The following is a 13,656-nucleotide window of genomic DNA, read 5'->3' as shown; positions in this document are numbered from 1 at the left end:
GGGTGTGTTACTCCTTCTGGAACAGGAGGGCCTAATGCAAGGCCAGGGTAAATTTTCCAGGTGCTGTCATGTGTACAGACATCCCTGATTTCCAGTCTCCGCGTCTGCACTGCAAAAAGCATTAATGACTCTCCACATGCACTTTACAGATGCGGGGAACAATTTCAATGAGGTTATGAAACACTCAGGTCACAGGGTTAGTAATTTTCTGCTGGAACCTCCGGGACAGGCGTCATGTCGGATGGTGCCTGTTGCCACATTGCTCCAAGGCTGGCGGCTTTTCCACTCTGCCCCTGGAAAGTGGTAAGGGTACTGCTAACAGCTATGGAGGCTAACATTTACGGAGAAATTGGAAACGATCGGGCAGGTACTAAGGCGTTACATGTTTTTAAATCTCCAACAACCTTGTGATTAAGACATGGCAGAGAAGGAAGGTAATCTGCTAAGACCATACACTAAACAGTCAACTGAAGTGGGACACGCCTCAATTCTTCCTTCTGAAATTCCGACCTGACTAGAAACAGACCATCACCCTCGGTGTGCGGTCGGCCGCGACGTGACGGTACCTGCCGTGAGGGGAGACGACAGAGTTCAAGTTGTCGTGTTTACTTTCTACTTTGGTGGCTCAGATGTTTCCCTTAGACGTCTGCGAAATTCACAAAACTGAAATAATCATTTTTCAGATATTTACAATGTTAAGGTGACTTTAGGAAGAATTACTGCAAGGGACAGAAGCGTCTTGATTTACTGGTGATTTCGACTTTGCTCACAGCCTGAATACGTCTCTGGTCGGTCAGTATTGCTCTTTCCTACCCAAAGATGACCCTAATGCGAATCCCCATAGGGCGAGTTTAATGAGTGGATGACAGGAACAGAGTGGGGACAAGGTTATGACCTGGATTCTAACACAGACAAATGACCTGTTCACAGCCTCGAAATCTTTCGTGCCCGGTTCCTCACTATATAAATGCCCACCTTTGACCCCCGCTAAGCATAAAACCAAACTTAGAACATGCATTATCTGGCATGAGTTACGGCGGCTACGCACACAATTTTTTAGCATTTGTTAGTTAAACTGCTGTACGAGAACACAGATCTATTACTCCTTCCACTTTGAAACGAACGGCTGGCCTGGGTTACGAATTAAACTTCAGACGCGCTCCTCCTGCATTAGGTCGGAAACTGTCGTTTGTTTCATGATCAAATGAACACACGTAGCTTCAGCCTAAGTGTCTCCAGGTCACTCCTTCTACGGAGTCAGAGACAAGTATTTCACAGGCGCTTCGCCGGGGGTAAGTGGCGGGGCTGGGCTGTTCCGTCACTTACCTGAAAAGTGTCTGCACGTTGACGATGGTTTTGGCGTCTGCCATGTAGTCTTCCTCGGCACTCATGGTGCTTTCCTTGTCCACGACCACCATGTTGGCAGCAAAAGTCACCCCACACCTGAGCAAGTCGTCTAGGCTTCGAGACAAAGCGACAGAGGCAAGCAGACTTTCAATAAATCACAGTACGACGACGGTGCTCAAACGTGCTTACCCCTCCCCGCCCCCCATGCGGGTGGGCACAGAGCCCACCCTTACAGGTGGTTCTTACAGAGTGGGCACTGGTCCAGGTTAAGGGAACTAAAATACAACATTCTCTACTGATAAAAATAAATTGTATTGGGGGCTTTTTTTTTTTTTTTAATGTTTCATTAGATCTCAACCATTCCCAAGCATCTGCCTTAAGGATCTTTGTCTAATAACACTTAATCATTTTATAAATAAAACATGGAAACACTCATTTTGCAAATACAATGACCGCAGGTTAGAACTTTGTTTTTACAGTTAGCACACCATTTCAAAGACAGGACATTCACATTTCTTATCCCTGAGATGCTTTTGGTAAGAGTAGAAATGAGTACTTTCGTCTAAATATTAATTTACATGGTCAAGCCTGATAAATATAAAACTGTGAAATACTTATTTTTAAGTGTCTAGTATTTATTTGTGTAAAGTTACGTGTACTAGATTGGATCTACACAGCCAACAGCGTGTAAAATAAATATCAATTGCATTCAAGCCTAGCTCTTAGCCAGCTTGAAGTTTTTGAGCAAGCAATGGAATAGACTAATTTTAGGGCTGCAGGAGAGGAACTGCTAAACTAGGATGCACGTTCCTACCAATTACCACAGTCCGCCTTCTCCCTACCCCGAGCATTCTTCCACTGAATCTGAAGACAATGTTACTGTAAAAGCTGAAACAAGGAAATCACTACCTCCTTGGCGCTGTTTCGCACAAACTAGAAAAAGAGGACTGAATGGGTATGGGACATTAAACCCAAGTGCACGTAAGAATAATCCGGGCACAGTTGACTGATGACAGAAGAATGGGGCTACTTGATTTAAATTGAAACAGGAAGAGTAAAAACGAAAGAGCAGTAGCTCCTCTTAGGTTCTTAAATGGAAGAGTCAGTTGTCCAAGGATCTTCTCCAAGGGCATAACGGTTGAATGAGCCGTGCCACGTTAGAGAAAATTTTCTTCCTTTCCATGGGAGGGCAAAAGGCAGGGTTTCTTACTCTGTGATACAGGGAGAGAGCAATACCAAAGATTTGAGTCCAAGATCCCCAGCAATGGTCCAGAAAAAATATTTCGCTTGAAGGGATTTTATGGCTAAAACTGTGGAAACAGAATGTTATTCCACATAACTTGTCTATGGTGAGAGGGGCCAGGACCAGAACAGCCAGTTAATTTGATGACCAAGTTTAAATCTCTAGGAATATTTTACTTGGGTGTTTCTTTTATCTAGGAGATTCATACTTGTTCTTACATCTAGTAAAATACATTTTTAAAAAGAATTAGGCAGCAAATGAACGTGATGTGGTCTCTTATGGACCATAAAAATGATGCCTAAATCTTATGTGTGCAACCCATCTTACAATTTTAAGTCACTTTCTCATTATTTCAGCTCTTACGATATCCCCCCATTAAAAAATTGTAATTATTTATATAGGAAAAGGGAAAGATAAGGTGGTAGAAGGTAATCTTGACTGAAAAAAGATACACGGAAAGAAGTTATAATAAAAAGAGGAATATTTTGGGCAGTAAATTGAAGTTGAGACTTGACAAAAATTTCATCACGAGAATACCTGCTCTAATACCTAAACCTGCATGTATTAGTTAATTCTAAACTCAAAATATCAGACATTGTACTTTACACATAACCTTGGAAAATTATTTTAGTAATTATGATTAAATATGAGTTAAAACTTACAGAAAATGATAGGATCTATAGAAAATACATAAAATTGGAATGGCATTTCTGAACCGCATAGAAACTTTTTGGCTCTTCATGTTTTCACTTTAATTAGTTGTCTTTATTTAATATTGTATTTTATCCTTTCTTTCCCTTTTTCATTAGGTTACTAATTTATTCTTATAATTCTGTGTCGTATCTACAAAGCTACTGCGCATTTTTTCTTCAGCACAAGTGCTTTACTAGTTTGGCCACCAGAGGGCAGAGCAAGAAAAAAAATACAGACAATCTAATTGGCTACGCCTCTACCCTTGTCTAAGATTTCCTTCTCAGGAGAACTGCGTACTATGTGAGTACGTGAATACAGGGGGATGTTTGTGAGTGTGTTATAATTTATTCAGAGAATATTTTCTCGCTATATCTAAGGAAAATTTCAAACCTAAGCAGAAGAGGAGAGTAGAGTAAACCTCCATGCACCAATTCCCCAGCTTCAATAATAAGTAATTTGTGGACCATCCTGTTTCATCTTTAATTGAGGAGTTCAATCTTTTCCATTCTTCTTTTATTCCCCGTAAATACTATTATGGGGGAAGAATTCATTTCAGAGTTTACATCAGAAAAGGCAGATAAGAGGTTGGTTTTATATTTTTTAAATATAATGTTTTTGTAATGAATTTTAGTAGAATACTATCACATCAAAATAACATCACTAGTGAAAAATATAGGTTGGTTTCACTGTCATGGACTTAAACAGTGGTTTTAGTACATCTACATTTCAATTAGTTGGTTAGTATTATGACCACTGATAATATAAATTATATTAATGTAGGATGGAGGCTAAATATATGTCAATTTGTTTGGCCTTTAATGTATACACAGCCAATAAACACTTCCAAAGTTTTATTTTAGTTTTATTTATTTAACATCTACAAGATGAAATGTAAATATGAATATCTTAACATTTTATTTGGAAGGTTCTGGTTGGTTTTTTTTAGAATGGAAAATTAACGTATTTATTAGAGACGTTAGTTTTCTGAGCTTTTAGCTTTCGTACTTTCTATAATGTCATGTTCATGCTCATAAAAGACTCTGTATTTTAATATTGAAGCACTGCACACATTGGACCTTTGACAATTTTTTAGAAATTAGACTCAGATATATTATTACTAGAACAGATTCTTAAGGAAATAGTCCAACGAATAAATTTGTCTTAAAATGAGAATTTCCAGATTGCTTTGAAGGTTTCCACAAGTCAGATTATGATAATGTTACCAGTGCATCACAATGTGGAAAATTCTAGGCTTTCTCTAGCACTGCGTTAATAGCGATGAGGTTATTGCTGTAGACAACACAAAACTGAAAGAGCATTAGAAATAGAACGAAATAGACAAAAACTGACATGCAGCAAGGTTTGTTTTAATTCAACAACAGATCACTGCTTAGGAAGTTTGAACATACGATGTATAACACGAGAACAGAAGCTCTACATGCAATATACATCCTATTTACGACACAGAAATGGCAAATTACATTCATCATGCAACACAAGAGCACAGCACGGGACACACCACGGAACACCACGCTAGCCAGTGTGCCAAAGATTTTGTCACCTACTTGTCAATAGAGCCCACCATGTAGTAAACCATTGGAAACCAACAGATTGCATCCAGAAAATGCATATCTGGCCTAAGTAGCAGATGGGTTACAAAATGAAACAATGTCACAACAGTGGCAGCACTTCTAGGGAAAGGAAGTAAGTTGACTTAGTTTTCATTTCCAAACTAAACACTGTTGACAAGATTCATTTTAAGTGTCTTTTCTCTTAACATTAATTTAAAAAATGTCATTTGCATTTGTTATGAATCATACAATGCACTCAACAATTATAAAAACCAGTTGTATTTCTGCTGTCCAAATCAGAAACATTATGGCATTATTCTGCAAAAACACTGAATTGATACTCTTAATTTATGATTAAAACGTCTTATCAATGAGTTTAAAATCATTTATTCTAAAAAGGCCTTATAAAATGGGAGACTAATGGTCTTTTCTTGATGCTATAGTGTAGGGAACTAAATGAGCATGCCTAGTAAGAGCAATTTTCTCTAAGCGATACATAGAATTATAACGTGCCCCTTAGTATGTCAACATATCAGTGAATAAATATACTATATGCACCCATGCAATAACATACAGATAGCATAAAATTAAATTTAAAGTAATTCACCTTTAACATTACTCATTTCCTAATATCCACTGTTGAGCAAATACGAATTATATCTGATTTTTACTCTTTAGGAAAGAATTATAAACCTGGAAGCTTCCTTAGAAATTACCTTATCTATTGTACTCATTTTATAAAATTATTCCTTCTTTCATGCATCTATTCACTCAGCATATATGTAGCTCCAAAGTATTTTCTGTAATAACTATTTCAGTATACTCGGGTGAACACACAAAAAAAAAAAACAACAAAAAAAAAGCCACCTGGTTAACTTATACTGTGAGAAATAGAGTTTGGGGAACACATGTACAAAGCACAGAGATCCAATAACCTGGGGATATTTCACTTGGATGCTGAAGGATGTGGAGGAGTTTGCCTGGTGAAAGAGAAGGAGGGGGAGCCTCCAGGCAAAAGGAGGCATCGATCCTGCAATATCCTGGGTGCCTGTTTAAGCCCAAGGACATCGTTCCCTCCCTGACTTATTTTCTTCCTATTGATCGGCCTCATCTCTTTCCACTCTGAAGAAAAGCAATGCTGAATACAGGGAAGCATAAAAAGAAATCTTCCAAAGTATGTATCACTGTTGATTAAATTCCTACCATCATTCAATTACTTCTCAGCCAGTTCAAGCGACCCCATGTTACTACACATTATAAATGTACCACAGCTTATTTTACAAATCCTCAACTATTTGGTTTATAAGGTTTTTTCCCCCATTAATGCTATTAATTATTGGAGGGACACGCTATTTCTAATATCTTGCTATTAATAATATGACAGGTATGGGTATTTTTGGATGACTTTTTCTAGCATTAGTTTTTATCATTCACCCCAAAATATTCATGGTGGTTTTCACATTAGTGAATCACAGACTATATATTTTTAAAGCTCATGATCTATGCTGTTTTCAACACAGATAATAATGTACGGTCCCAGTAACAGCCTTTATCAGTGCCTTCAATTCTTCCCTTTCTGGGCACTACCTGGCTTCTCAAAACTAGAAGGGGTGTTCTAACCGCTGATGTGAGACCCCCATAGCTCTCTCACCTACCTCGTAATCACAGGAGAACAAGTCGGATGCAAGTGACCCAAAACTGGGGCCGCACTGAGATTCTATGCTGCTTTGAAACATCCTTTTGACTGTGTCACGTGGGGTTATTCTTTTGCTTGCTCTCTCTTTGCTCCAATATAGCTCCAGTCAGATAAAATGAGTAGCTTAATAACTAGTTAGCAGCATTAGGTCCATAATTCCTCACAATTAATGGCAGATCTATACGCCGTCTTGAACAAACCCTCCTTTTCAAAATCCCAGACCTTTTCAATTGTTCGGGCTGTCTTCTCTGATCATCTGTCCACAGCACCGTGCCTACCTTCATAAGTCTTACAACCACAGTGAAGGTCACTGAATAATTTAACTTAGCAGAGACACTGGAGCCCTGTAGTAAGAAGTCCTAGGATCACTGCAGACAAAGTCCTTAAGTTAGGCCAACCCTTCTGTTTCAGCTAAGATTGGAGACTTAGCCTTTGCATTCTGTTGCTTTGTCCAGTAGAAACCATCCAACGTACGTGGACATCAAAATTATTGCCTCGTTTTAGGAGACTCGTGAATTTTACTCACATGCAGGTCTGCTTCAAACGTGTATTTACCATGAACAAGCAATCTTTCATATTCTTAGAAAGTACTTTCACATCTGTACTGTGGTACCATGGTCCACCCTTACTTGCATCCAGCTATGGTACAAATCAAGTCACCTGAAACTTGGTAAATAGATAATCCTGATGAAGCAAATCTAACCTAGGGAGTCTAATATGCCAATGCTATTCTCTGCAGAATTTACCTTATATAACAAACGGATTCATCCTACTTCTACTGAGCTGGTTTAAAGGATGTCTGAAATATAGGGAATATGTCATTTGCACTTTTATATATATTATGCTGGCTCATTTAAATAAGTTGGCAAAGATGTTTATGGCACGAAACTTAGAAAACAAAATGTACACATCACTAATCAGAGTCCTAACTGTAATTCTATTAAGAATGATGACTATTGGAGTTCCCATCATGGCTCAGTGGTTAGCGAACCCGACTAGTATCCATGAGGATGGGGAGTCAATCCCTGGCCTCTCTCAGTGGCTTAAGGATCCAGTGTTGCTGTGAGCTGTGGTGTATGTCGCAGACAGGGTTCAGATCCTGTGTTGCACAGCGTTGCTGTGGCTGTGGTGTAGGCCAGCAGCTGCAGCTCTGATTCGACCCCTAGCCTGGGAACCTCCATATGCCCTGGGTGCGGCCCTAAAAAAAGAGACCAAAAAAAAAAAAAAAAAAAAAAGAAATATGATTGTTTATGCCTAAATATCTTTCTTTCTTTTTTTTTTTTTTTGGCTGTGCCTTGGTATGCAGAAGTTCCCAGGCCAGAGATCAACTCGCCACAGCAGTGACCTGAGCCAAGGCTGTGACAAGGCTGGATCCTTAACCGCTAGACCATCAGGGAATTCCAATATCGTCACAAAATCCTTCATTCCAGAAGTTGCCATTGTATGTAAATATGAATTAGCTAGTGGGTGTTAGGAAGTTAGAAGGTTGTGAACTGGTGTGGATTTCCAAAGTGGAAGATCATTATTTTCCATTTAACTCATAACGATAATGACCTTAATTTTGTTTCAAATTCGAGAAATGAATGTAGTCGGACTGTGACTTTGTTAGCATTTCATAATTCCACTTTCAGGTTAATCTCGTCCTTAAAAATATAGTAGTAGTTTAATTTCAAAAACTTGAAATGAATTTCCTTTTTTTTTGTTAATTGGGTTTTCGCACAAATCCACGCATCAGTTTGGATAGTGACAGTGTCCTTTTCTGGACTGGCGGAGTGAGGGACACTGATTTTTCCTGAAGGCCTTTTTTTCATGAGTCAGATATTATATTCGTGCTTCACATACATTATATGATTTCAAGATAACAAGATCAATGTTATATTGATTTTACAAGTAAGGAAATTGAGGCTTACAGAAGTTTGGTAATACGTAACAGGGCTATTGAGAAGTTATTTTAGATCTTTTTTTTTTTTTTTTTTTAGGTCCAAATCTGTGGCATATGGAAATTCCCAGGCTAGGGGTCAAATTGGAGCTGCAGCCACAGCCACAGCCACAGCCATGCAGGATCCAAGCTGCACTGGTGGCCTACACCATACATACATAGCTCACGGCAACACAGGATCGTCAACCCACCGGTTGGGGCCAGGGGTGGAACCCTCATCCTCATGGATGCTAGTTGGGTTCATAACCCACTGAGAAACAATGGGAACTCCCTGTTTTAGATCTGTGTGATTCCAAGGTTTAAATGACATTAACAAGGACCCTGATAGATCAACAGTTTATCATTATTTTTGGAATAAGTTGAACAGAAGCTTCCTCGTCACTCTACTTGGAAAAAAGACTGATCTAATAAAGGCACAGTTTAAAGCAGATGTTGTGAAGACTCAGATAAGCCTGGATCCTGCACTTTCACCGTGTGAAGCTTCCGGTAAACATTCCAAAGGGGTGTGACCCTCTTTCCCACCTCTCAAGTGAAACTGCTCTCAGACGACTGGATGCCCTTTAAGGTTGAGGCGGAAACTGAAATATTCGACATCAGCAAGGCCCCACGGGCCAAGAGGTGGCCAACCAGTCAGAACTGAGACGAGCGCTGATGAGCCGGTGGCAAGGGCCAGATGTTCTCCAGGGCGCTCAGGTTTTCTCTAAGCACCACTCGACATGGAGAAGGCTTTCTAATTTGGAGACATTGTGAACATTTATTTTGACATATTACTCATATGACTATTATAAATTTAACTTATGTTTTTAAATTCCATATTTGCGACCTCTGTTATTTATTTCTGGTCTACTGAATTAACTGGTCTTTCAACTACATTTCCTAAGCAGCCATGTATTATGTACTACTTTCAGCAATGTGCATGTGAATTTTAAATAAAGTCAAACCCCCACCAAGCTAACTAATCACTGTAGAAGGGTGGACAGTTATTAGTGCATGAATTCTTTATAACATGGAAATACTTTAAAGAAGAAAGCATCATATTTCTTCATAATATTGTAGGCTAGATTGAAAAATACTAGCCAGAGCAGGGCAACAAGGATTTCATTGTTTAAAAAATAAAAGGACTGGAGTTCCCGTCGTGGCGCAGTGGTTAACGAATCCGACTAGGAACCATGAGGTTGCGGGTTCAGTCCCTGCCCTTGCTCAATGGGTTGAGGATCCGGCGTTGCCGTGAGCTGTGGTGTAGGTTGCAGGCGTGGCTCGGATCCTGCGTTGCTATGGCTCTGGCGTAGGCTGGTGGCTACAGCTCCGATTCGACCCCTAGCCTGGGAACCTCCATATGCCACGGGAGCGGCCCAAGAAATAGCAAAAAAAAAAAAAAAAAAAAAAAGGACTGTATGAAACTTCCTGGAATACTTTTTATTGGTGTTTAGTTTTTGTTTCCTCATTCTTGACCAAAGGAACAAAGGACAACTAATAAAAAAAAATGTTAGACATCACTTTTGGGAAATATACAGGAAACTGATAAATTTTATGGCATTCACTTTCATCCTAACCCTTTGAGAAAAAAATCAAAGCCCAATAAAATCATGTAATAAATAACATCATGTTAATAGCTGGATTCCAGAATTTAAGTTTTTAGGAAAGCAAAGAAAAATATTTAATGCAAAATAATCCAAAGTTAAAAAATTCTTGTTTCTAAAAAGTACTGACAAGCAATGTATCTTTGCAGAAACGTGTAAATAACTAAAATTATACAGTTGAAAGAATAATGAACGGAGAGTGGCACAGAGGGTTCTAATCCTAGAACTGACCTTGGAAAAGTTATTTAACTTCTTCGGTTTACTTTTCTTCTCTGTAAGATAAGGAACAGTGGTAGAGTCAAGTACCACAGACTGGCTTGTTTAAACTTTATCACGGTGATTTTCAAGCTTTGCAATTTTAAGCTGTTTGGTACATCTTTCCAAGGAAAAATTATTGCTTTAGGATGTCTATATATGTTTATAGAAATAAAATAAAGGTAAATTATCTAGTAGATGAAGTAAATGCTCAGCAATTATTACTATAATAAAAGGTGGCAGTAAAAATATTAATTTTATTAAATCGTCACTACAGCATTATTCAGATAAAATATTCTCTGATGAATGCTATTAGCATGTATATATATGAATACTGACCACTTTTGAGAAGCAGTTTTCAGATTTTTCCATAATTGATTGATTAAAGTTAGGAATTAAGACTACAGAAACAACTATTTGATTCTGTAACTTTAAGTCAATCACTCAATCACTCAGTTATTGGGCATTTTGGCAAACTGTCCATTCAAAGCCAAGCCGAAAGGGACTGGCTTAGTTATGGCAATTCCACAGTCCACACAGGTACCCTGGTTAAGGAAGCCTAGCTCCTGCCACCTGCTCACTGGGATGATTAGGTGGAGAAATGGGGATTGGCGTGGCAGAGACAGGATTATTTAGCAAGACTGGATATCGAAGAGGGGAGGAGCCCATCTCCACTCCATGGGGTAAATTCCACTCCCAAATTGGGAGAGACCGACTCTTTTGGGAGGTAAAGAATATCGCGATTTTTAAGAACCACATACGCGGCATTCACATTTAGATTTCTCATATATATTTGGTCTTTACCGCGTTGCCTAGCTCACAGCTCCCGAAACCCCTGGAATTTCCTCAGTGTTAAGAGTAATGGGAACATCCTTTTCCATCATGTTTGGTCTCTTATCCTCAGTTCCTGAAATCACTCCAGAGCCGTAAATGTCCAATGGGTGTCCTTTCCTTCATAACCAGCCCTTAACCACCACAACTGGGTTTATGTTAACGAGGTGACTTTGGAAAGTACCTTAAGGATGGGGTCTGCTGGCCAGGGGGGCTAACGACCAGGAGAGGGTTAGAATGTTCAGTCCCATCCCCGATTTTGCGGAAGGGGGAGGAGCCACGGATGAAGTTCAATCGCTAATGGTCAACGATGCCATCATCATGCCTGGGTAATGAAGCCTCCACCAGAACCCGCAAAAGGGCAAGGTTTGGTGAACTCCTGGGCGGGGGAACAGGTAGAGACTTGGAGATAGCGGTGTCCTCACAGAGGGTATGGAGGCCCCGTGCCCTTCCCTGCTGCCTTGACCGGTGCATCTCGTCCATCCGGCCATTCTTGCATTAAATGCTTCTACAGCAAGCTGACAATCCAGTAAGTAAAATCTCTCCAAGAATTCTGTGAGTTGCCCTAGCAAATAACTTGAACTTGAGTAGAGGGTTGTGGGAACCTCTGAATTACGGCCACTCAGTCACAAGTACAGGTAGCAACCTGGATGTGCAACTGACGTCTGAAGGCCAAAGAGGGTGTCACTGGAGCTTCCAGTCTCCGGCTGGCCACCCAGAAGCACAGATGATAACTTGGCCTGTGAGAGCTTCTGAAGTGAGGGTGAGGAATCAACTTTCAATCTGTGGCACCGGATGCTCTCTCTGGGTGATAGGGTCAGAATGGAGTTGAATTCCCCCCAGAATTGAGCTGACATCCTGAGCATGGCTTGTTGGAGGTGTGGGGAAACCCTGTGAGGCTCCCACAGGTGTTGAAATTGGGTCCAAGAACCCAATTAGGAGATTTATGCATCAGGAGAAGAAATTATACATTGTAACAATGTAAAGAAGGAGAAAGGGTGCTTTTACCCTTTGCTTTGTCACAGGGACGCTGTAGGCACAGTTCCACTTATTTCCTTTTAAGCCTCTTCCTACCTGCCTCTCTGATCCACGCCATGGGACGCGGGCAGCGGGGAGGGAGGGAGGTTTCTAAGTCAGTCAGCTTCCCCGTCTTAAATTCTATCTTTAAGGAAGTGGACACACCATGAGTGAAAGAGTTCAAAGCTGACACTTCTGCATACACACACTTGATAAGCATCTCTTGGATGCTAGATGTCAGCCAGTTTCTTAAGGCTTCCTACCAGAGAATTTCCAGAAGTGGGGATATATTCCAAGACCTGGGAGGTGCTTTATCAACACACTCTGTCACCCTAACCAGACATCAACCCAACTTTCATTCTCTTAAGATTTGTTTTATTAAGCCTTTTTTTCTTCTGACACCAGGTCCAAATTTCTGTTCCCCCACACCTGCCCTAAATTACCTCATGTTCCCTTGTATGCCCAAGTAGCATCAAAAATGTCACTGAGTCTGGAATTCCCATTGTGGTACAGCAGAAATGAACCTGACTAGTATCCATGAGAATGCAGGTTCGATCCCTGGCTAAGCTCAGTGGGTCAAGGGTCCGGCGTTGCTGTGAGCTGTGGTACAGGTCGTAGAAGAGCTAGCATCTGGTGTTGCTATGGCTGTGGTATAGGCCAGCAGCTGCAGCTCCGATTACATCCCTATCCTGGGAACTTCCATATGCTGTGGGTGCGGCCCTTAAAAAAAAAAAAAGCTAAGAAAAAAAAAGTCACTGAGTCTTCATACTGGAAAATTCTTCAACTGAAAAATCTAGAGGTGTGCACAATGTTTAGAGCTGATTATCACTGTGATACTGATGCTAAAAAAATGCATCCATGAGTATCCTGATATTCCTATATTTAGAATAAACAATGTCATGAAGTTTTGTCTGTTGAAAATTCTTCTGGTAAATTTTAAAGGCAGAGACAAGAGAGCAGGTTTGGGCCTCATTTAGATTACCCTGGAATTTTTGCATTACTTTAGAATTTAAGAGGAGAGTTGGAGCATTCTAAAATATGGTGTTGATCTAAGGACCATTTGCTACTAATTTGACACAGAGAGAAAAATATCACAATTTTAGAATACAGCGGACTTGACCATAGCATTCAGTAATCTATATTAATATTGGCATAAGGATTTTGAAATGTTTAAGTAGTCTTATTTCACAAGAGTCTATCGCTCAAACATTATCAAAATAAATGAACATGGTAAATTATTACCTATTCATGTCATGTTATAGAATATATGTGTAACAGTGGAAGAATCATAATGGCTTATGGTTTGTCATGGGGTGACATAAAATGGATCATTTAATATGCTCCTCTGATAATTAATGGTTCTTTACAAAGATGACCAAATTGTCCAGTTTTGGCAGAGATTTTCCAGGCTAGTTGATTAATTTAAGGAAAATGACTGTAATTATTTTGGTGATGTGTTCCCACTGGTATGGCGCGATGACCAC

At 39.8% G+C, this 13,656-nt stretch overlaps 1 protein-coding gene across 50 annotated transcripts in view; it reads right to left on the bottom strand.

The window, feature by feature from the left end:
* KCNT2 (potassium sodium-activated channel subfamily T member 2) overlaps positions 1-13,656 on the bottom strand; it is a 339,459-nt gene that overhangs the window by 64,839 nt on the left and 260,964 nt on the right. For 25 of the 50 annotated variants that reach the window (XR_002341192.2, XR_014817198.1, XR_014817200.1 and 22 more), the window contains one exon: positions 1,327-1,461. Coding sequence is in view for 33 of the 50 variants with exons in the window: in XM_021081856.2 (XP_020937515.1) it covers positions 1,327-1,461 (135 nt within the window). In the remaining 17 variants the exon portion in view is untranslated. Of the gene's footprint in view, positions 1-1,326; positions 1,462-4,848; positions 4,975-13,656 lie in introns of all 50 variants that reach the window. The other 25 variants (XR_014817188.1, XR_014817189.1, XR_014817194.1 and 22 more) reach the window with 2 other exon arrangements.

This window comes from Sus scrofa, chromosome 10 (assembly GCF_054392235.1).
Source record: "Sus scrofa isolate SSC_HxYL_T2T_F1_AM1 chromosome 10, Sscrofa_HxYL_maternal_Yorkshire_Landrace_v2.0, whole genome shotgun sequence".
NCBI lineage: Eukaryota > Metazoa > Chordata > Mammalia > Artiodactyla > Suidae > Sus > Sus scrofa.
This window is presented reverse-complemented; position numbering and strand designations above follow the sequence as displayed.